The sequence below is a fragment of the Plodia interpunctella genome, chromosome 10 (assembly GCF_027563975.2).
Source record: "Plodia interpunctella isolate USDA-ARS_2022_Savannah chromosome 10, ilPloInte3.2, whole genome shotgun sequence".
Taxonomy (NCBI): domain Eukaryota; kingdom Metazoa; phylum Arthropoda; class Insecta; order Lepidoptera; family Pyralidae; genus Plodia; species Plodia interpunctella.
The window spans coordinates 6227089-6249591 of NC_071303.1; the positions used below are offsets into that span (position 1 = coordinate 6227089).

Sequence of the window (22503 nt, forward strand, 5' to 3'; positions counted from 1 at the left end):
TGCTATCTTTCTTATTTCCCCAGTCGCATAGTGTCGGAGTCCAGGTTCCGCTTTCCATTTGAGAGCAAATATAAGTATAAATCTAAAAAAATATAAGCATTTTTTAAATTTCTATCATACGCTATAAAATTATTAATTTAATAGCGTAGCGTATCTATTTATTTTTTTGTAATTCTAGTGCTAATCCAAAGATTAAAGAACTGCCTATAAAAGTCATAAGAATACTAAAATTTATATTCTTTAGGTATGACCGGTGTCAGATTATAATGAAATTCAGTTCTTTCAGAGATTTTAGATAAGACTAAGGAACCCCAAAAGTCATCTGATCTTTCGATACCCGGTCGGGTCGGGCGGTCTGCGCTGTGAAATTTGAATCCGCTGCGCACGCGCCTCGCGGCTCATTTGCACTCAATCTTATGCAGCTCCGATGCACCATTACGAAATCATAACAAAATCATTTAACACTTGTCTTTTGTTTCTATTGCACAAATCTGCGAACTGGTGTTCATATATTGTTTAACTATTTACAAAGGAAAAGTTATTACGAATAGAATTTACACAGCAGCTTATATTTTTATTAAATTTTTTGCGTTTGAATATTACAAATAATAATTAATTATCGTGGGATTGTCGCAGTTCTAAGACAAGTAAAAAACCATCCAAAATTAACTTTCAAAGAATTTTTCAATTGCAGTGATAACCTACCGCTAACGGATGCTGTTAAGCTATCAGTCGGCAACATCACAAGTAGGGATCTATCTGTTATTATTTCTCGAGCGTAATTACATAATCTGCTGATATATTTATTGGTCTCATTAGTCGCGAAAATGTATTTGATAAGATAGGGGTACACAAGGAGGCTTTGTGAGCATCGGGCGACGGAAACCGCCGGGCGGCTGGCAGGGGTCGCGGCTCGCGGCATTCTGAAAATACTTGGTTCCAGAAGTGACACGCCTAAAGGTACCTATTTAGATTAGGCTATATCCGAGTTAGAATTTATTCTTTCAATCGTAGTACACACTCTAGGTACCTTACATTTTGAGTGTAAAGTAAAAAAAATATAGATTAAAAAAAATACTCGCTTTTGGTTGCGGCTCCGCCCGGGTAAATTTTCCACGGAAGCAGTCTTTTTCGGGGGCAAAATTTCAAAAAGATTGATTGAGTAGATAAAGCGTGAAGAGGTAACAAGCAATCTTTTCTAAATATTTCATTAATAGATCCTAATCCTGTCTAATAATATGTACAAAACATCTATAATATTAGACAGGATTAGGCTCTATTCGTAAATTATATAAAATAACTGTAGGCCTAAATGGATTTGTTACAGGTATATATCACACATGCTTTTTTACTATTTTTAAAATAATGAGATGAAAAAAATCTGGAATTTCTATTCCAGAATTTTTCATCTCATTATTTTCAAAAATAACTGTAGGTAATCAGTTATTTTTTATAATTTATGAATCTTGCCAATATATGTGCTCTCTCGCTATTTTATGTCCCAAGGGGTCGAGCTCTATCTCGGGGCAGTAGGTACGTTTCCGAGAAACCAGTGGACCGAGCTAATTGCTTCCAGCGTCAGTGAATGGCGGCCATGGAATGTACTTACAGAAGTGTCAGGCCTTATAGCATATTTTTTGCACTATTCTATTAAAATTGCATGAGTTTGCAGTGAGTTTGCATGTCATGCAGTGTATAAGCCACGTGTGTTTCCCGCTCTAAAATGTGTAGTAGACTATTCTATATATTGTATCGACGACATGGTGTCGTAGCTAACAATGTATTTGGGATGAGAAAGAGAAATAGGGAGTAAAATTGCAAGCTCCATAATTTGGAGCTTTTATTAATCTAAGCTTGTAGCAAAGTTTTCTCTCACTAGGAGAATTTTTGATATTTTGTCGTGGATTGGTGAAATATATTATTTTCGGAGGAAATAGTGATTATATCATACTAATAAGGAATTTTTCAAATCGGACCAGTAGTTTCAGAGATTCACGCGTTCAAACAAACTTAGTATTTTATTAATTTTAATGAACCAGCTACCTTAATGACGTGATTTTTGTAGCACTACCCACACAGAAATCAATCTGGATTAATGTCTGTGTTTATATTTTGCTATTTTCTGTTTGGCTCAAGCATTTGACTGGCGGAGAATGCCATCTATTAGCTATTAAAGTAGTGCTACAAAAAATAACCTACTTATGATTGTACCTACCTATTCATAATGATTCTATGGCATCTTGGTAAAAGTTTCCTTTTTAAGTATACATACAATGTTCAACACTTGATGTGCATTATCCCTACATGAATTTAAATTTGCTCTTTCCCCAAAAATATTCTCCCTCCATCACCACTTGGTTAACTGGTAGAAAATGCCTCATGTAAAGGCGGGCCTTTACATGTTTTTGTAATAAAGTTAAATAAGTAAAAAATGTTAAATAAGTATTTTTTGTGTGGGTACAGGTAAGGAAGACGCATCTAGGGTTTCATAGGAAAACAAACTCATAGCTCGCAGTGATTTTATTTAGATAATTTTTAAGAATATGTTACTTAAAATATAAATTTATAATATTCGGTAGGTATTAGGGTACACGGTGTAGGCATAAACCTAATCCGACCCCAGCCACAAAATATGGTCAGTTGCGATATTATTCTATTATTTCTAAAAGTAGTGTCCTGCGTCCTCGCTGCCTTGAGAATTTCGGGATTCTGGACATCCACAAATAGAGAAAGTGCATACTTAAATTGCTCCGTGTGTGTGGCACGTGGCACGAAAAGTATTTCTTCTCAGACCACTTTAGTCTTAATTTAAAAATCATTACCTTCTATCATTCTATAAATTGGCTCATGTGAGATAATTCGAAGAATAATAGACAAATGACCATGTGCTTTTGATTCTACTAGCAATAACGTGAACAATATCTCAAATAAACTCAGTGTACCTACCATACACGCTGTGATACCTATGTACCTTATAATGTAATAACAATATACATTTGAGATTTATTTACAAATTAGAAATTAACATATCAAAAACAGAGAAATTAAATAACATTCATTGTTCCTGCTTATGAAACTTATTCACAAAATAATAACTTAACCTTCATTGTACCTGATGTTCTGTCTTAATTAACTTTGGATTGGAACATGAGGAATTTTACGAACTATTAACTATTTACTAATCACTAGATTTTAAAATAAGTGTAGGTACTTACTTAATATAACTAAACAAAAGAATTTTCAGCTGAATGTGCAGCCTAATAAGTAGATAACTATTTACTAGATTATCTTAATAATAAAATAGGCTCCATATCCATGAGTTAAAATTTCACAATATTTTTGTCATGATAACTTTGCTCGATGCTTCCGTATCTAATTCCTATTAAAATTTCAACTTGTGTTTGTTTTTGATTAACCGCACGTGCGCCTAATGTCCTTTAGGCCACATGGCGGTAGTTTATTTACAAAGATTAGATGACCTATTTTGATGTCGCAAAAAACAGGCGGCTATAAATTTTGAGTTCTACGAAACTTCCTGAAGGTTAAAAATAAAATAAGATTTCAGGGATGGCTAACATAGTGCGGCCAGTCTGTGCACGACGGGTGAATGTGTGGAGGTACTGGGGCGTACAGTGGCGGTGGGGGTTGGTGCGGTAGGCTGTGAGTGTACCTCGGTTGGAGTTCGTGGTATTCTGGCACCGAGGTGGGTTTTAAGTATTGGTCCAATTCGGCTCCATCTGGAGGGCCATCGAGGAGTGCGGGGGAGAGCTCGGGCATGCCAGCGAAGTCTATTTGGTCACGGTCGGGCGAGGGCTCTCTCTTCAGCCTCGTGTTGGTGGCAGGCGGCGGCTTGCGGCGTCGCGGCTGGTACTTGTAGTCGGGGTACTCCCTCTTGTGTTGAGCGCGCAGCTTCTCTGCTTCCTTGACAAACGGCATCTTCTGCTCATCTGTTAGGCTTCTGGAACAAAACAAAATTTTAATTACCTACACAGTCTTTTTGATTGCCTATGCCCGTCCTAATTTCGACAAAGAAAATGAGAAACATTTTTTGGGAATTTCACTAAAACGACATTTTTGCAGCAATTATTGTCATCAGAGAGATCTTATGGCATTTAACGCCTGACAAAACCCCATGATCGTGCTGTAAACGGTTGAGGAGTTCCCTCGTTTAGAGCCGATCTGGGCTGCGCCATCAGGTCATGCTTATCTTAATAATGCATTGTCAATTGTAAGTAGGAGAAATCTAACTTGCAAGATTTCAATACAGACAGACAACGGGACAGATGAAACTAAATAAAACTAGTAAAATGTCCATGTTTTTTCATCATGTGTCATAGAATAATAAAAGAAAACTTTTGTTCAGACATTTATGATCTTCTAAGTGTGACTTTCTAAGTGTGTGTACTCTTGTCTCATCATACTGTTTAATGCTTTACTTATAAAAGAAAAATTGTAGGACATTATGTCTGGCGGTTTGGGCGGCCGCGCGATAACATCGACGGGGCTATTCCTAGACACCGTCCGCGGCGACAGAAAGCTTGTCTATCTACGCTACTTATTATCAAAAAAAAATATTATATACCTACCATGCTATGCATCATAATACTAATTCTTGTAATCTTGTGTCACCAAAATCTTATATTTTCGATATAGAGCAGCAGCAGATTTAATTACAAAAAAAAATCCTAGTTATAATTAACTAACTACTGATCAGTGACCGTAACGGAGATGTCTGGCTGGCGGTCTCGGATATAATTAGAGCTCTTTCAGATAAACAATTAATCTTCCTATGATCTGTAACCCCAAAAATTAAGATAACCTCGATATAATTTATTAAGTTTATCATTTTAGGAGTTCTGAGAAAAACTGCAAAATGACTCTACATACATTGTATTAAAGATTATACCTAAAAACGGTATACCTAGTTTGTTATAAGTGCGCTGTCTACTTTATAAAAATATATTTGCAGCCCAATAAAAAAATGCATGCGTACATAAGGTATGATAAGTCTATAAGTAATATTTGTTATGAATGATTTTCATATTTCTACTGACCATTTGAGTTGGAAAAGAAATGGAGTAACTATGTTGATATAGAACAAACGTGCTAATCTTTGCGATCAAAGTTGACGGGTCGACATCGAGCTATCAGAACAGCAATCAGACTCTCTTCACCGACTGTTTTCTTTGATGATTCGAGAGTTTGCTCCAAGCGGCATTCTTGTGTCATAACAAGATGCGCCCACAATGCGGGTGGCCGAACTAAATCCACTGATTTACAATTCGGCAAATTTTAATTTTTGTTTGCAATAATTCTTGTTCTAATTTTAAATGGTTTTATCTACGAATAAGTTAGACAAATAGAATAGTTAGACAAAAATAATAGAATAAGAGACAATGGGGTGTCCACAGTTCAGAGAGTCATCTTCATCGAAAGCCGTTTCGTCGAAATTTTTTTTTAGTTGTTCAAAAACTAGTTCTGCTCTCTCTGCTCTCTCAGTTCTGCTTGAAATAATTAGGTAAGGTTAGGTAAGAACATTAAAGTTTAAGTAGGTAACTTGAGACTAATTAAACAAATGACTTGATTTGGTTGTTGAGAATTTGTCTACTTTCCCGTTTCTTATTTCGTCTACAGTCATTTTAAGTTAAAGTTACATTAAACTGTTAAAGTAAACTAAGTTAATTTATATTACAACTTACATTTCACACAACAACTTACATACAATTGATTCTAAAATGAAGGAAAGCATTTCTGAGTTCAATTTCTATTTGGCCGATATCGAATGGATTTTGTTGAGACAGAGATGTTATCGCGTCGGTTAGCGGCGATAGTATTTTAATGAGTAAACAATCGATGCACGCCGCTCTGCTGGGCGCCGCACGCGCTCTTGATCCTCTCTCCCTCCAACCCCTCTTCGGATCCCCTCTCATTCCCTCTCATATTTAGAGTAACTATTACTTAGAGGTGGCTTCGGCTACCGAGGACCGTTTGCCGGCCATCTCTGTTCTTTACTAGGGAAATTTGGAGTACCTACATCATCGAATTGTTTTACACGACGAACTCGCGACTTAAAACATGAAAAAGAGAGAATGATTTCAGCTTCAGTTAAGATTAATTAATTCCACTAATAACTTTCACATGTGTATTGATTTATATTTTTGTTATTTCGGTTCCCATACTATTATTGAATAAGACGAAAATTTGTGCAGGCAAAACAAACTCACTTATCGGTCTTATCTTTCCCTCAGAAGTGATTTTTAGGAATTTAATAATAGTTATTCAAAAACAAATTGACAATGTTTACAGATCAAATTGTCATTTCCTTGAATCGACAGAGAACCTACATATATTGTATTTTATTTATATACGCATTTTTAGGGTTCCGTAGTCTTGCAGACAACGAACCCATAAAGTTTGGCCATGTCCGTCCGGACAGACTGATATGGCCAAACTTTATGGGTACGTAAGGACGTACCGCGAAAGGTCGCGGTTACGTAGTAGATTGATGTAATTTACATTATTACATCAATCTAGTACTTATTATACATTAATCACTAATCATGCCGACAAAATGGTCAACGAAATCTTGAAAAAAAATTTAGGCGTCCTCCCTTTACGCGTGAAGTGGGAATGATATTTTTTTCGTCTTTCCTATGTGGGGTGGTTGTTGGATAGGTTTTTCAAAAATATTAGAGGTGTGGGAATACCGTTTATGTATTTAGTAAACCATTTGCAAATGATTAAGCTTTAAAGTTTAATTTTTGTTGGATTCAAGTATCTCCCCCCTTCTACCAAACAAACGGTTGTTGTTAGGAATTCTAACGTACGGCATTAGTACTCGATAATATAACGAAATTAGAAGTAAAACTGTCACACCTAAGTTGGCTTTAAAATTTTACTAGGTTGACCACTGTATTCTACTATAAAACTTCAAAATGGTATGAAACTCTCGGTCAGTGAATCCGACTCGCACTTGTTTGGTTGTTCTATAGTAAACTACGGAACCCGACACTTTGCGTGGCCAGAGACGCGCTTGTTCGGTTTTTATTATTATTTTCAACAATGCACTCTGCACTGTAAATCATTATCGGTAAATATCTAAATGGTCTGTGGTATACATACTTAGATAACTCGTTTGCTGTGGTTGGTGCTCTACTATGATCAAGATTGCTATTTTAACTCATGATCTCATCTCTCAGCCGCTTTACTTTCTCGATCTTGAGACCTGAAGACTCTCGATGTTGCTCTCATCGTGATTTAGTAAGATTCGATTGGAGATATTCGCAACGATTGGTATTAATTAAACTTTTATGTAGGCCAGCCTATCTTATTGATTTAGTTGAAATTATCAAACTTATAGGAAAAAAATGTCATAACAATTAGGTCAGGGATGTACATCTAGCTTCCCTGTGAATGAGGAATGACTGCTACTCACTTCCACATGATTCCCAGGAACTTGCTGAGCTCGGCATTGTGCAGCGAAGGCCGCTCCTCCGACAGCCGCCGACGCATGGCCTGCGCGAACACCATGAACGCATTCATTGGCCGCTTCACGTGCTCCCGTCGGTGTAGTCCTCCTCCTCCTCTGCGAATAATAAAATGAACTCACCAACTGAATTGCTCACCAATTTTAACAGAAACGGAAAAATTTTTTTTATAAGAAAAGCATTCAAAATAAGTAATTACACTTATTTTATTTTCTCGCATCAGTAAGTCAGACAGTAGCCGTTAGCTGGTAGAACGTGGAACCGATTTATGCAGGTAATCTATGAAAGACAAAATGTACCACAGCTTATTGGCCATTGGAGGAGCATCAGTAAAAGCCATCGAACCTTGCTTAGTATTATTAGTAAAAGACAAGCTCCATGGGCCTCACAGATCTTTCATAAATAAAATTCATTAAAATAGAACGATATTAAAAACTTTCTAAAAAATAAAATGGTAACTTTACTAAAATTCAGTACGAGCGACAAGGGCTAACATGAAGTGATTGTTATTATTTTATTCATGCACTTCGCCGGTTATAAATAGCCGAAGTTAGAAAGGGATTTTGTACGAACGACCGGCCCATGTTGACATAAATAATATAAAGTGCGCACTTGAGCGCGGGCCCGTACAAACTTTACTTAAAATTGGTTTAGCTTTCGGCGCGCGCCTGATAATTACTAGGTAACCAAAGCCATCAAAGTGACGACTATAAAGAAAATAAATTACGAACAATCCTTTATGCGTGCGGCAAACAATATGCGCCTGCGCAGCATAAATTATGAAGAGTACAGAAAAAAAGCTCGTGAAGTTCTTGATGCAATTGAAAAGCATTACCTACGTCTTTAAAGCTTGACGCTGATTGAAGTACTATCCTTCATTATTCATTACTTACTCACAAGTTAGTTTATTAATCACATATCCACAAAGTAAAAATTACAGAAACATGTATGTATGTAAACCTAATGAATTACTGGGATGCAGTATGTTTTTGTATGTCTTCCGCTTTCTACATATTTTGTGTCCGGCGCATGTAAAAATATTGTAAACAGTCAAAGTGGCGCGGCTCACGTCATTTTACGCTCGTAAACATCTCTTATTTTATTACTTTTTTATTTTTCTACGGCCGTTTGGTTGCCTCGCAATCTCGGTGCTGACAATAAATTATGTTTTTTCAAATGCTGACACGCTACTAAAATTCGATCGATTTCTAACGGATTACTCTGGTGAAGCTATACGGACAGAATAATTACCTAGCTTCGGCGAACTAGTGTCGGTTTCCTTGTTTATTAGAGAACGAGTTCTGAAAACGAAACAATATTTAGTGGAATTATATTTGAATCTTACGTTTCACGATTTCAGGCATATCCGTCAATAATAAAATTGTTCTATTATTATAGGACTTGTAATGATTATTTTTATTTTAGAATATTCAAGTACCTAATACAGTTTTTGTGCTGTGCTATGACGGAGGGCAGACCCACCGCGCGCTCGCCATCTGGTTAGTAACATCGGCTGACAATCCGGTACTTCGTACTGGAAGTTCGAAGTACTTACCCTAGGTTCTTACCTACGATGGAACAATTTTTTAACAACAAAAAATATTACTATCGGTGCTATACTTCCAGTGTTCTTGCATTTTATTCATTCATACTGAAACTTGATGAAAAAAAATGATCATTTATCAAATTATTTAAAATTAACTAGGAATATTCTAAATAATGGAAATGTATTTGGCAGTCTACATTCTAAAAAATGATTTTTTATATCCAATTATATTCGATCGAAAGGATTTCTTATAGCGATTTACATCCTCCATGTTGACAAAAAGTTTTATGACCGCTTGATTTACAGCTTCTGATTTCACAGTCATTTCTGGTTCAGGATTGAATACATAGCGAAGTTTGTGAAACTTAACCACAACTTGGAAATGTAAAAGTTCAACTCATTACTTAGTCAGATGTAGACTTAGGTTGCAAGTGGAGTAACTAGAAAATATCTTTTCGTTCCATTTTTAATAATATTTTTCGACGTTTATTTGTCGGCCTCACGAGATTACTATATTGTGTTAGGGATATCTAGATTTAGTAATGGTACTTAGTTGCTATAGGTTTAATTATTGCAACAGATTGAGGGCACGTGTGGATTGATGGCGGCATCGGGAACACAAAAATAAGTGTAAAAATAAGTGTTCTGTAGAACCCTGTTTATTTATAAGAGATTTTATAATAACAAATAGTTATTTTTTCTCTCATATAGAAAAATATTAATCATGGTGGCCTATCGGTGATCTAGTCTAGGATATAGGTCTCTTCCTTCCCATGAGTAGAGCGCAAGACCGCCTTCCACTCTTGGCGGTCTTGCGCTCTACTCATCCAGTCTCGACCTCCGTGCCGTCGGAATCATTCATCCGTCTGCCGCGTCCTCTGGTGTCTGCTCTTGGTATCCTAGGTATTCTAGAACTCGTCTCGTCCACCGACCCTCTTGTATTCTCGCAATATGTCTTTAGAAAAATATTATACTAATTTATTTAATAATAATTAATCGTTCTGATGAGTCTGCTGTTACAGATAGAGTTACAGGTTTTCCTGGTGGTGAAATAATTGGTAGCTGTAAAGGCCTGTCGTTGAATTGGGAACAAATTTAAACCAGTCCAATTACGAATCGGAGAATGGTTGAGAAATCATAACTTAATTACGTTAACTTTGTAGAGCTAAGATAGGTGTATAGTAACTTGTATACTCTTATTTGTTTTTTTTTATTAACTAATTATACCTATGTCTAATTATATGTATAATATGTCTATGTATAATTATATCTATGCTAATTGATTTCAAAAAGAATTGTTTCTTTAAAAATACGAGCCATGTCCTAAACATTCAATTAACATGTTGTAATTATTTGCCTAAAAATTTATAGTCTCATTTTGAAACGTGTTAAAATCGAAGGCTAATTTACGACTTAAAAATGTAACACGTGTCACGTACGATATTTTATTGTGCTTAGTTGGGCATTACAATTTGAGCCATTGTTTAGAAAACTGCGTACGAATTTCAGGAGCATTGTTCGCAGTAGTGGCAGTAGGCAATCCCATTGTGATTGATAGTTATAAACAAAGATACGGTTACAAAAATTCAAGTTGTTTTATTTTTATCAGCAACATTTAGGCAGCATTTATACCTATCCAAGGTTCTCGGCCTTATTTACTATTTCTTACCATCTTAGCGAGTAGATTTATATTGTACTAGCCTACTGGGAAGTTGCTTCCTACTCAAACAGAAAACTGAGAATCGGAAATTCAGTTTTACATCCATTGTTGAGTATTGATTGAAGAATTTGCCTCCAATTCCGAGTAATTAGATTTATATGTAGTTCTGGCGACAGTCACTCGCGTGGTGGTGACAGAGGCCATTGGCTGAGGAAGTCATAAACAGAGCAGATAGCTGTCATCTGTGACGCGCCCGCCCACGCTATTTCTGCCTCTCCCGTGTCCCGCCCAGCGGCTCACTACTATATAAATTTGCGAACGGAACATTACCCTGGACACTTTGTAGTGGCCACCATTAGTTTTGATGTTCACCAGCGTTCCAGCAAACGCTGCATCAATAAATTTTAGTAAGAGCTCGATCATGTTTACGATTACATACGACATAAAATTTAACAATCTTGTAACATATGCGAGGGTAATTTTCTCTTTCTGTCGACGAGTGCTCTACGCTTCTACCCCGAGACGACCGCAGTTATCTTTACAGTCGATGTTACAAGTCGTAAAACAATTAATGGGGTAGTAAAACAACGGTAGCCATGAGTCATTGGTAGCTTTGTGGTGCACTTGAAAAACTATAATCATTTTATCTGTGCTCGTCGTAATCGAGCTAGTTACTTTTTCTGATAAACGTTTCACCTGGTCAACGACCATGGGAAAATTATGAAGAACTGGGGTTCGATATTGGAGGGTTGTTATCATGCATCAAAATGTAACATTTCATTGTTTGTAAAAGGGTAAAATATTCTCACAAATTCGATATCTATAAGTTTATATAATAAAGTTGATAGGTAAGACGTTTATTTGTCGTTACCTATTCGTTAATTTAAAAAGAAGATAAAAAAATAATGGTACTTAGTAGGTATACAAACAGATATTTCCAAATTCTATTAGAGCTTGGCATTGGACCGGGAAAAGAAAAGCAGCTGGACTACTACTACTGCTAATGATTTCAAATAGAATGCAAAATATCAAATATTTTGTTTTTTCCCCTCGCGCAGTGCCCTTTCTAAATCTATGGTTCCCCTTGCAGGCGCTAGTCTCTACACATCGGAAATGGTCGCGGTCTTTCGACATATATTACTAGGTTTTCACGTTTCTTCATGGACCAACTGGTATGCACAACTAGTTGTACCATTCCAGCTATACGAGTATATATTAGTTTAATTCAAGCTTTGTGTCAACAAAAGGAAAAACTAAGTATTCTTGCATCGATTAGTTTTCTCGATTTCCCGCGATCATGGCGATGATGTCTAGAGCAGGCTTAAGGCTAATAAACATGGGAGTGCAAAAGGGCGTGTTCTCACTGGCAGATGCGGCCTATTTAGCGTATTGATAACTGCTCGATTCTGCGAAAGCGATCCGATTGGTCGACATCCCGGAAGTGGCCATCTCGTAATTAATATTCTGATACGAGGGTAAAGAGTGCGATATGTTGGGTTAGACATGTGTTCCATTCGTTTTATATGCTCACTTCTTGCTTCTATGGACAAAACTTGGGGTAACTTCACACTGGCGTGAGCAAGTGAGAAGGGTAAATAGTAATAGTAATAACAGCTGAAAATGTATAACTACTTACAAGAATTGGGCTTATGTGGTAGCTTATCGTTCAAGATTTTGACAAGTGACAATGATATTATACAGATTTTCAAGCAATACTTGTTACTTTTCAAGTAACAACGGTAACGAAAGAACTTGATTGTAACTATTATTAAATTTAATGCGAAATTCTAATTGTAAGTACCTATATATTTGCAATATTTACTATTTATATTTAGTTCCAGCTTGTTCGCGTGAGGATAGCAAGTAAGTAGGTACTTTAGATTTGCAGTGTACACGATAGAGCTTCCAGTTTGTAAGCACTATTTGTGACTCATCGTGTTTGCACTTTGTTCGACTAGTGCAACCTCGATGCCGATGCCGGCCATCTGTGATATCAGAGCGTACAAAACTCTACTTAGAAAATTTATGTATTTTTTTATTAAACAATGTTTGAGGAATATACATAATGTGGATGAAGGTGTATCTAATCTATTTACCGAAGTAGTATAATAAATTATTGAATTAGGTGATTTGATGGCAAATATGCAAAACAATATTTTTGTATAGGTAATGACTTTGGTAGTTCCTAAGCGCTAGTATAGCTTGCGGTTTCCGAATTCCTGTATAAATGCTTTTATTCTAAGTTACCTACAGTTTTACCACTTTACCATGCCTAGCCCTTGACTCAGAAGCGAAGGAGTGAGGTACAAGTACAAGATGTATGGGAACCCATCTGTGTCCACATTACAATGATAAGACTGCTCGTCGCGATAACTGCGCAATATCGTTTTATAGGTTTACTATACGTTCACTATAGGTTCTTATAGGTATAGGTTTACCTTATAACCATTTTTCTTAAAATATATGAATAACACACAATTACGTATATAGACCATTAAAGCGCAAACATTGCCTATATCAAGATCACACACAAATACGCAATAGACATCCGAAGAGAAATAACTATATATTTTCACACAAGAAGTGCTGGATTAAATTCTTTAGCAATTCTTTAGGAGCAAATAGTAATGCGACCAGATGAGAGAGAGAGAGAGATCATATACGATTTCCTAAAAAAATTTCGTTGCACCTATGTATCTTTAGTTATGTGCGCATTAAAACTTGGTATTTTCATACGAATAACATAGTTTTAGTGCACAACGTATAAATAAAGTTACCATCGTCGTTTATTTTGTGGCTAGCGTGTGTGGCAACAGCGGGCATCGCGAATAACATTTAGCGCTAGGAGTACCGCGGTAATGAAGAGCGGTGCTAAACGCTCACATTACCGGGCGCACGCTAAACGCACACTCGCCCGCAAGTAGATTACACTCTGTCAATATTTGGAGCTGCATTATACTGCGCTCCATGTTGCTGATGCTGTAAAAATTAGGATGCAGATGTATTGCTTCCACGCTGGTCTGGGAAGGAAAGAAAAACATTGGCTAAGCCAGCTTTTCTTCCTGCGCTCTAAGAGTCAATCTGGGGAAAGGGCGATAAACCGGAAATTCCTCTCATAGACTATGGGCTAGTAACCTGTCAATATTTCTGAATGTTATGTAGCATTCAGCTGAAAGTGACCTTCGGGTTTCGTGATTACGAAATGCCAACCTGTAATGGATAGTGATATTGTTTCCTATGTACAGGTAAAAGTACCTACGAAAAGTAGCCTATACTCAGCAGCATGCAAATAGTAAATGGTTACGGTACCACTCGCTCATACATACATACACGTAAATAAGTTGTCCTGAGAAATATTTATTCTTTCAATAACTAAAAAAGTAATTATCACAACACAACAGGATTATTCAAAGTATTCTCGGTCAAATCACAACCAAATCTGACTGTTTTGTCCGATTGGATTTAGTCAGACTACCGCAGCCCTCATCTCTAACATCTCCAACAAACATACAGCTATTTGCTGTCATAAAACTCCTCGGATGAAAAGTTCAAATGTCAGGTATGTGGGCCAGCGCGGGCGGCGCGGTGGGTGAGGGCGCGAAGTGGTCTGAACAAACAGGGGTTTGGTTCCTGCGGCGGCACCTGTGAGTCTGTTTGCACCACCACTTACTGCGCAGGCTACAATCACTGCGCAAACGCCGCTGTTTGCGCGCGAGGCGAGGAAATCTTAATCTAGCGGCTCGAACATCTTAATTATTGAAGTTTTTAGTTGAAATAACGGAAGCGGGTAAGACGTTGAGCAAATAAATTGAAATGTTGGAATGTTGATAGAATCTAAGAATTAAATATGTAGTTTTCAGAAAAAATATACCTATATCATTCGCAATGCCGTCCATTATAACTTATCCGTAATTATTTTGCATTTAATATAATAAGTATCTACCTATATTGTTTTTTAGAGAGACTTAGGTAGTACCGTACTACTTAAGTCTATCTCTCTAAAAAACAATATACTTATACCTACTTTCATAAGTTATAAGGTACGTAACAACCAAGCACTTTGCCGGAAAATATTATTTCCCAATTTATTCTCAAAACACTTTATTCGCGCACCATAAATAAATGTTGCATACATTATTGCAATATGTGATTTGAAAAATAGAAGCTAAAATGTACCTACCTATTGTACGTATGTAAGTAACTATACGAGTATAACGAACATATAAAGCTCCTACATAAGTGAGAGATGCGTGTAAAGTAAAATGAGTTAAGTATCAGAGTATTGTAGCATGGCTCTTATAAAAGTCAGTTCCAATGTTGAAGAGTCAACAGCAACCGTAGGTTGTTCGCTAATTGCTCAGTAAATCATTACCCACATTGCCCGAGCAGCGCCATTTTGTTAGTTTTCCACTCGTTAAAAAATCTCATACGTTCCGGCGAGCTAGACGCAAACTGCCACCAATTACGATACTTCAGTTTCAGGCATCGAATGGCATGACTCATTTTACAATCGAAATTTTATATTCTTATTCTTACCAGTGTACCAAATATTTTTAACTACGTTACGTATCACTACATAGTATAAAACAAAGTAGCCATCCATTCTTTAAAACCACGCAATGGATTTTGATGCAGATTGTAATTTTATTTAGACAATATTATATTCCCGAAGGTTTAACAGACCTCATGCGAAGCCGGGCCGGGACATAAAAATACTTATATTTATACGAACATGGTTAGACATGAACTTGGACAATGGTTAGCAAAGATGGTCCTCGCAAATAAAAGCGGAATAAATATCTAGAGTTGAATACTGAAACACACTGTTCTGATAACTCTGAACATGCAGTGTGTTCTACATACAGTAGTTACGAGGACGCAAGCTTTACGTATTATGTGATTTTATTACATAACATGTAAGTATTGTAAACTTCTCTAATATTAGGCTTATCAGAATCGTAGTCTAAATATTTAAAACTAAACACCAGTCCAGGAAGAGAGTTCCGTTGACTCCGGGGACTCCCTGAGGAGGGAGATAAGGCCCTATAATGGGAATGTTTGCATAGAAACTATCGCAGGACGCGGAAATAAAAAGTTAGGTACACGCGGGCGCAGGAAGGCGATAAAAATCATCACACGATGACACGTAGCTATCCGCCGTCCTAGCTGAGCTATAAAAGCGACAAGTAGCGTCCCACACATACGACACACGACGACAGCGTAAGTGGTACTCCCGTTGATTGACCTATTGATCGAAACACTCTGGAATAAAATTTTATATAGTATAGTAGGAATAACAGGAGGATCGAACGTGACAGACGTCCTTAAATTGTGGTTAATTATATAATAATAACGATTTACCCGCAACTTCGACTGCGCAGAATAGTTGACAGCATAATTTTATTGATTAATGTGTAGAAGACCCATGTTAATTACCCATGCTAGATTACAAATTATAAAGACCAATATTTTTTTGTAACAGCCACCTAAGCCGTCTTTCAACATGATTTTCATACAAACTGTATAGTGCTTTGATGGTTTATTTAAAAAAAAAAAGAGTCTTTAACTAAATGTATACCAAATTTTATCAAAATCAGTATAGGTGTTTAACCGTGAAAGCGGAATATATAGACATACTTCTGCATTTATAATATTATAGTGTTATGTTTAAAATCCACATGGCATGGCATTCATATAAACTGACGTTAAATTCTGCACTTTGACTGCAGATTGATGTTCGTTCGAGTTACTCTTTAGGGCCCCTCCTGGCTTAAAGTAACGTGTAAGTATGATCTGTGCCACAGTAAAAAGAAAATTGATTTATCCGCGTCTCATCGCATCGCATCGTATTCCGAAGCGCAGTTAGGACGCTAGGTTATACCCGGGGAGTGACGGTATTAACAATAACAGTAAAGCCAATACTTTAATCTTATCAAGAACCGAATTCACTTTTGATCGGATATGATGTTTCAGTTTCAGTTATTTGACAATAAGGGAGCACTGGTTGGTAGGTACTTACATCGTTATCATAAGTACCTACATTATGAATTTTGGAATTATAAATATATAATAAACCTACCGCGTATGTTAATATAGCTAAGTAACTATTAAAACAATAGATGCATTACAACCAAAGGTTACAACTTTACATGAGGAGACGTATTTAGTTAATTATTTTTTAAAAAAAGCTGACAGATTCTTGGCATTAATGTTTAGTCATTTGCTAGTTCTTTGGTTTCTGTGCTTGTATTAGAGATTAATATTTTTTCTACATACATTAATTACTTAATTTGTTTCACAATATGCCGTAGACGTTAATGTTAGAATAATAATAAAAACGAGCTTAAAACTAAGTTATAGGTACTTGTAACCATAAATAAATGATCTTGTTTTAAATCGAAAAATTATGTATTTTTATTAAAAGTATAGAACTTGGTACCTAGTATTAAGTTATGATGAGTCGCACCAGAATAACACAAGTAAGTACGCCATTTTATCTAAACGACAACGGGTTATCGCGCAAGTTAAAGTTAACGTAAGGTAGTGCAACCCACTCGGTGCTGATATGAGCTTATTTTCTCAGTTCGGCCACTATGACAATGAAGCGCCGCCACACGATAGAAAATTAATAAACAATGAGATATGTAACAGATAACTATTTCAATTTACCGCCAGATGAAGGAGCTTGTCTTTGGGCACCGCCGACCCGCTTTATCTAGTTTATGGTCACTAATTACGGGGGTAATTAATGAGCCGGGGTCAAACCACTAAACGTTACATGATAAGCGTTCGATATACATTTGCGCATTTCTGTCAATTGAATACCTATAAATAATTTAAATGCATTTGATAAATGTGATAGGTAAATAAAAGTTTGTACCTTCACATAGTCGTACAAAAATAAGAAGTACCTACTTATTAAATAATACCTATTTATGTATCACAAAACAATACGGCCGTGTGACATAAAAAAAATTATGGACTGGACGTCATATACCTACTTATGTACATATAAAGATTCTATATAATCATCTTTTTTGCAGATTTCCTTTGGATTTCTTTCATTGCCTCATTAGGTAGATGTATTCTGAGAAAGTAATAAATTCGTAGTTGAAGGATCGTTTACACTTTCATATTTTTTGAAAAATTTATATCATCAAAATATATATACGTTTACAAACATATTACATAAATATTTATGAAAACTAATAATAAAGACAAATTAAGTTATAGTAATAACTACTTTATCCGTAATAGATCGATTTTGTTCTTAGTAGGTAGGTAGGTCTTTTACCTAAGAAACACCTACTACCTACCTACATTTTTACTTGTTCCCTGTTTACAAGCTACAGGAAGTAGGTACTTTTAGATAATTATGAAATTCAAAACTTACTGTTCCACTAAGTATTAAGTTTCAATATTTTGCTTAGTTTTATTTACTTCTTATATGTTTACTACGCGCAAAACATAATATGTAACTATATAAATTACTAGATGTTTCCCGGCGCTTCACTCCCGTGGGAATTTTGAAATAAAATATAGCCTATAGCAGTCTTGGATGATATACCTTTCTAATAATGAAAGAATTTCTGTAATCGGTTCGGTAGTTTCAGAGATTACCCGCCTCAAACATACAAACTCACAAACGCTTACCTCTTTATAATAATAGTATTGACTAGATGTTGCCCGGGGCTTCGCTCCCGTGGGAATTTTGAGACAAAATATAACTTAGCAATCTTGGATACGTAATGTATCTTTCTAATGGTAAAAGAATTTTTAATATCGGTTCGGTAGTTTCGGAGATTACCCGCTTCAAACATATAAAACTCGCAAACTTACAAACGCTTACTTCTTTATAATAATAGCATAGATGTAGTAGATACCTACTTATATAATTTAATTATACTCATAATATTTCGAGCTTATTTTATTCATTGAAGCATTTCATTAATTTCTCCATTAAGAATAAGGACTCAGTCTCATTTATTTAAATTATTGTCATTTCATTCTTATATATCACTGTAGGTACTAAAAAGGGTTCTCTCATTTAAGTAGTTCTCTCAAGTAAGAATATAGTGTCGTTGAATATTATATAGATATACATCCAAAACCCAGGTCAATCTCAAAAATATCATTTTCCATCTTGACCTGACCGGGCATCAGTATTCCAGAATTGGGAATTTGGATTTTGAAAATACAGTACCACTAAGTTCCAAGTAAAGCGGTTAATTGATATAACAAAGGTTGTATAAGGATTCCGTTTTAGGTATACCTACTATTCGGATATACTCAAAAAAATGTTTTATAAATTTACAGCCAAACAACATTTTAGTGCGTGGTGGAAATTTTTAAAAAGTTTATTGATAGATATTACGGTGTAAAAAATTAAATTTTATTAGCGACTAAGGTGCTGCAAAAGTGTACCTGCGTATGTACTAATAAGAAATAGTACTTTAAAAAAAAAATTTTTTTTTTAGGAAATTACCTAAATATACTCTACCAAAACTATAAGTAAACAAGAGAAATATATTTTCATAAAACTGTAGCATATAATGAAGGACTGACCTTGTTGGGCGAGGGACTATTTTGTCATAGTTGAGGTTCCTCATCAGTCGGCCTACAGCCTCATTGATCTCCAGCTTATCCTGCTCCCAGCTCATGGTCACAGACTACAGACAGAAGAACAGTCAAATGTCGCGGTGACAGCGCGCGTGCGACCGACTCGCGCGCTCCGAGTATAAAGAAGTCCTTATGCTCCCGCGCAAGTATAAACGCCGACAGAAGGGGAACGCGGTCCGCGATATCGTATTTGTTTACTTTAAGATTATCCGATTATTTGTATACCAGAAACGAAAACAATAAAGTTTGACGGTTTAATATCGATGTTTATACATTTTTAAGATAGACTTTTGGAATTATTTTCTGAGATCGTTTATTCTCAAAAGATGTTAATTAAATTTATTAATGAACTTATGCAAAATTAAATTTACCTAATAATTTTAACAATATTACTATTTTTATATATTACGTTGAATAAGTTGGAAATATACCTAAGTGCCACAATATATGCTTATTGCATTCTTTATATGAATTAAGGAACAAATAAGATTATAATAAATAAAAATATTACGTGAAACGCAAATGACATAAGTACTCATACAATAAAGTAAGACTTCAATCAAGGGCACATTAATTCAGCGTGGCTGCGCGCGAGTTTTCCGAGTTTTCCTGCCCGCACGCATTGTGGGCGGTGCGCGCGCGCCGTAGCACCGCCTCGTCGCCGGATTGGCGCGGACACTGTGACGTCATGCCGAGCATTATCTCAGTACCTACTGGAAGCTCCGTTGGATAATGATATAATAAGATACGCATTGCATTCTATTCGACATTTTTTTATATTTTAACGATCATAAGTTTTAGTATTTTTTTTGCCTTTTTTATTTATTGCACCTAGAATAAGCCAACAGTTTTATCGTTATTTTGTTGTATTGATAAAAATAAAAGAAAAAGATAAGAAAAATTCATCATACAGCCAACCTCGTATTCATCTAATCCAAGTAGGATTAGGAGGAGTAGAACTTCCTAACTAATATTATAATTGCAAAAGTAAGTTTGTTTATTAGGTACCATGTCTAGCCATGCTGGCTTGCATTGGTATGGGCACGGCATATCCGACCTTACCTTGTAGAGTAAGTACCTATCTTGTAAAATGTAAATAGGTACCCTGGTTTAACTATTAAACACAAAATGAGCCTGACTTGTAAGTAGCATTATGTCCAATAGCACGTCCAATAAGCACGGACGTAGAAAGAGGGGCCGGGTACCGCCGTACCCATTTCAGAATTTTACAAACCAATATAAAATAATCACGCTTTCTTACATCAACACCGAGTCGTAAAAATAATTGGATAGGTATTTACATTTTCGGGCGTATCTAAAGATATTTAACAAGAGATATACTTCTAGAAACGCCCGCAAAAAGAAAAATAAGAATAAAAAAGGTAAAACTTTTGAAGACTTCATTTCATGAATCCCGTTAATAATTTGCAAAATTGCACACAGAAAATTAAGAAGTACTTAGGTAGCTTTTTTGGCCAGAGGTTCAGCATTGCAGTGCAAATCGATAATGCTGCCAGCCTTTTGGGAACTTTGACGCAGGACAACGCGCATAACTAAACTAAAAAAGAAAAAATAAACCTTTTTAAAGACTTAGCTATGTTAGAAGACCGGTAGCCTTCCTAACATGTACTCTCTTTGGGATTGTTGTTGTTGCCTATCAGTTATCGAAGTGTATTTAGGAGTTATTAGGAGGTAACCACACCAGTTAATTGCGTACATACTATCTACATTTAATTTTGTTTCGTGTAGACCAGGCACATTAGATACTTGCAAAGCAAACACCATCAATTAGCTGATATTATTAAACCTTCCAGCGCGCACATTAGCACGATCTAATTTTGTGCCCAATTCTCGCAATGTACTTGCTAATTGAGTTGTCAAGGTATGCAGGTGTGCCTACCTGCTGTTTTCCTATCTATCTATAACAGCCTATGGAAATTATTTGCCCCTACTACTAATTATCCACTTGCTACCTGGGGGCTTACCATCATCTCTTAACGCGATCCTCTTTACGACCTAAGCTGAACTGCATCGCAAATTCGTACCATCGACTTTATTTTCAGTATGAATGCGATTCATTTTAGGAACCTAAATTGAACTGAGTTGCATTGGAATCGTACTGAAAAGTTGATGGTAGGCCTGCAGGCAGGTAACACAGACAATAAAAACTAAACATAAATGTAAAATAGGTAAAGTTTGTTTTTTACCAACCGGCACGATCCGGGTACCTAAGTACCTATTAATTGAAATGTTGGTATATAAAAAATATGCTCATAACATCCTAGAAGTATATATAAAAGCGAAAAACACTCACTCGCGTATCACGAAATCTTGAAAACTACTGAGCCCCTGAAGATAAAATTTGGCAGGAAGGTACATTGTGAGGAGAGGAGACGTCCGCTAAGAAAGGATATTTCGAAATTCCATCCCTGAGGGGGTGAAATAGGGTTTACTAGTTTGTATGACACTTCGTCAATTTTGAAGTGAGACATATAAAATTTTTGGTTTAAATTTGCAGTTGGTAAAAAAAATAATGCATTAATTCGATTTTGAAAATTACATATCTATAGGGGTGAATTAGGGGTTGTAAGTTTGTATGAAACTTCGTCGTCATTTTTGAAGTGAGACACATGAAATTTTTTATTTAAATTTGTAGTTGGGAAAAATTAATAATGCAATAATTAGATTTTGAAAATTAAATCCTCATATAGATTTAAAATAGGTGTTGTAAGTTTGTATGAAGCATCGTCATTTTTGAAGTGAGGCACATGAAATTTTTGATTGAAATTTGTAATTACAAATCAATAATATTGCATTTATTAGGTTTTAAAAATTTCATCATCGAGGAGGCATCAGGGATTGCAAATTTATATGAAACTTCCTAATTTTTGGAGCGAGATCAAGTGGCATTGTGGACAACATTTAACTATTTTTTGCTTACACAGGTTGGCCCCCTATAGCCCAGCGTCCACGTATACGGCTCAAAAACTACTGTACCTAGAAATATGAAATTCAGCAGGAAGGTAGACAACTAGAAAACATCTCTTAAGAGATTTTTTTAGAAATTCCATTCTTAAGAAAGTGATTACAGTTTGTATGGAATTTCATCATTTTTAGTAAACATAATTTTAGGTAAAAACTGGTGATTGGTAAAATATTGCATTATTAATGCAATAATTAGATTTTGAAAA

At 35.9% G+C, this 22503-nt stretch overlaps 1 protein-coding gene across 1 annotated transcript; it reads right to left on the reverse strand.

Annotated features, from left to right (window-relative positions):
• Positions 1 to 2505: 2505 nt before the first annotated feature.
• On the reverse strand, positions 2506 to 19905 carry LOC128673140 (transcription factor Sox-8-like). The gene is made up of 3 exons (XM_053750778.1): positions 19259 to 19905; positions 7436 to 7585; positions 2506 to 3958 (listed from the first exon to the last, which is right to left on the reverse strand). Exons 1-3 carry the CDS (start codon positions 19351 to 19353, stop codon positions 3562 to 3564), a joined length of 642 nt encoding a protein of 213 aa, XP_053606753.1. The 5' UTR covers positions 19354 to 19905; the 3' UTR covers positions 2506 to 3561.
• Between the last annotated feature and the right edge of the window lie 2598 nt (positions 19906 to 22503).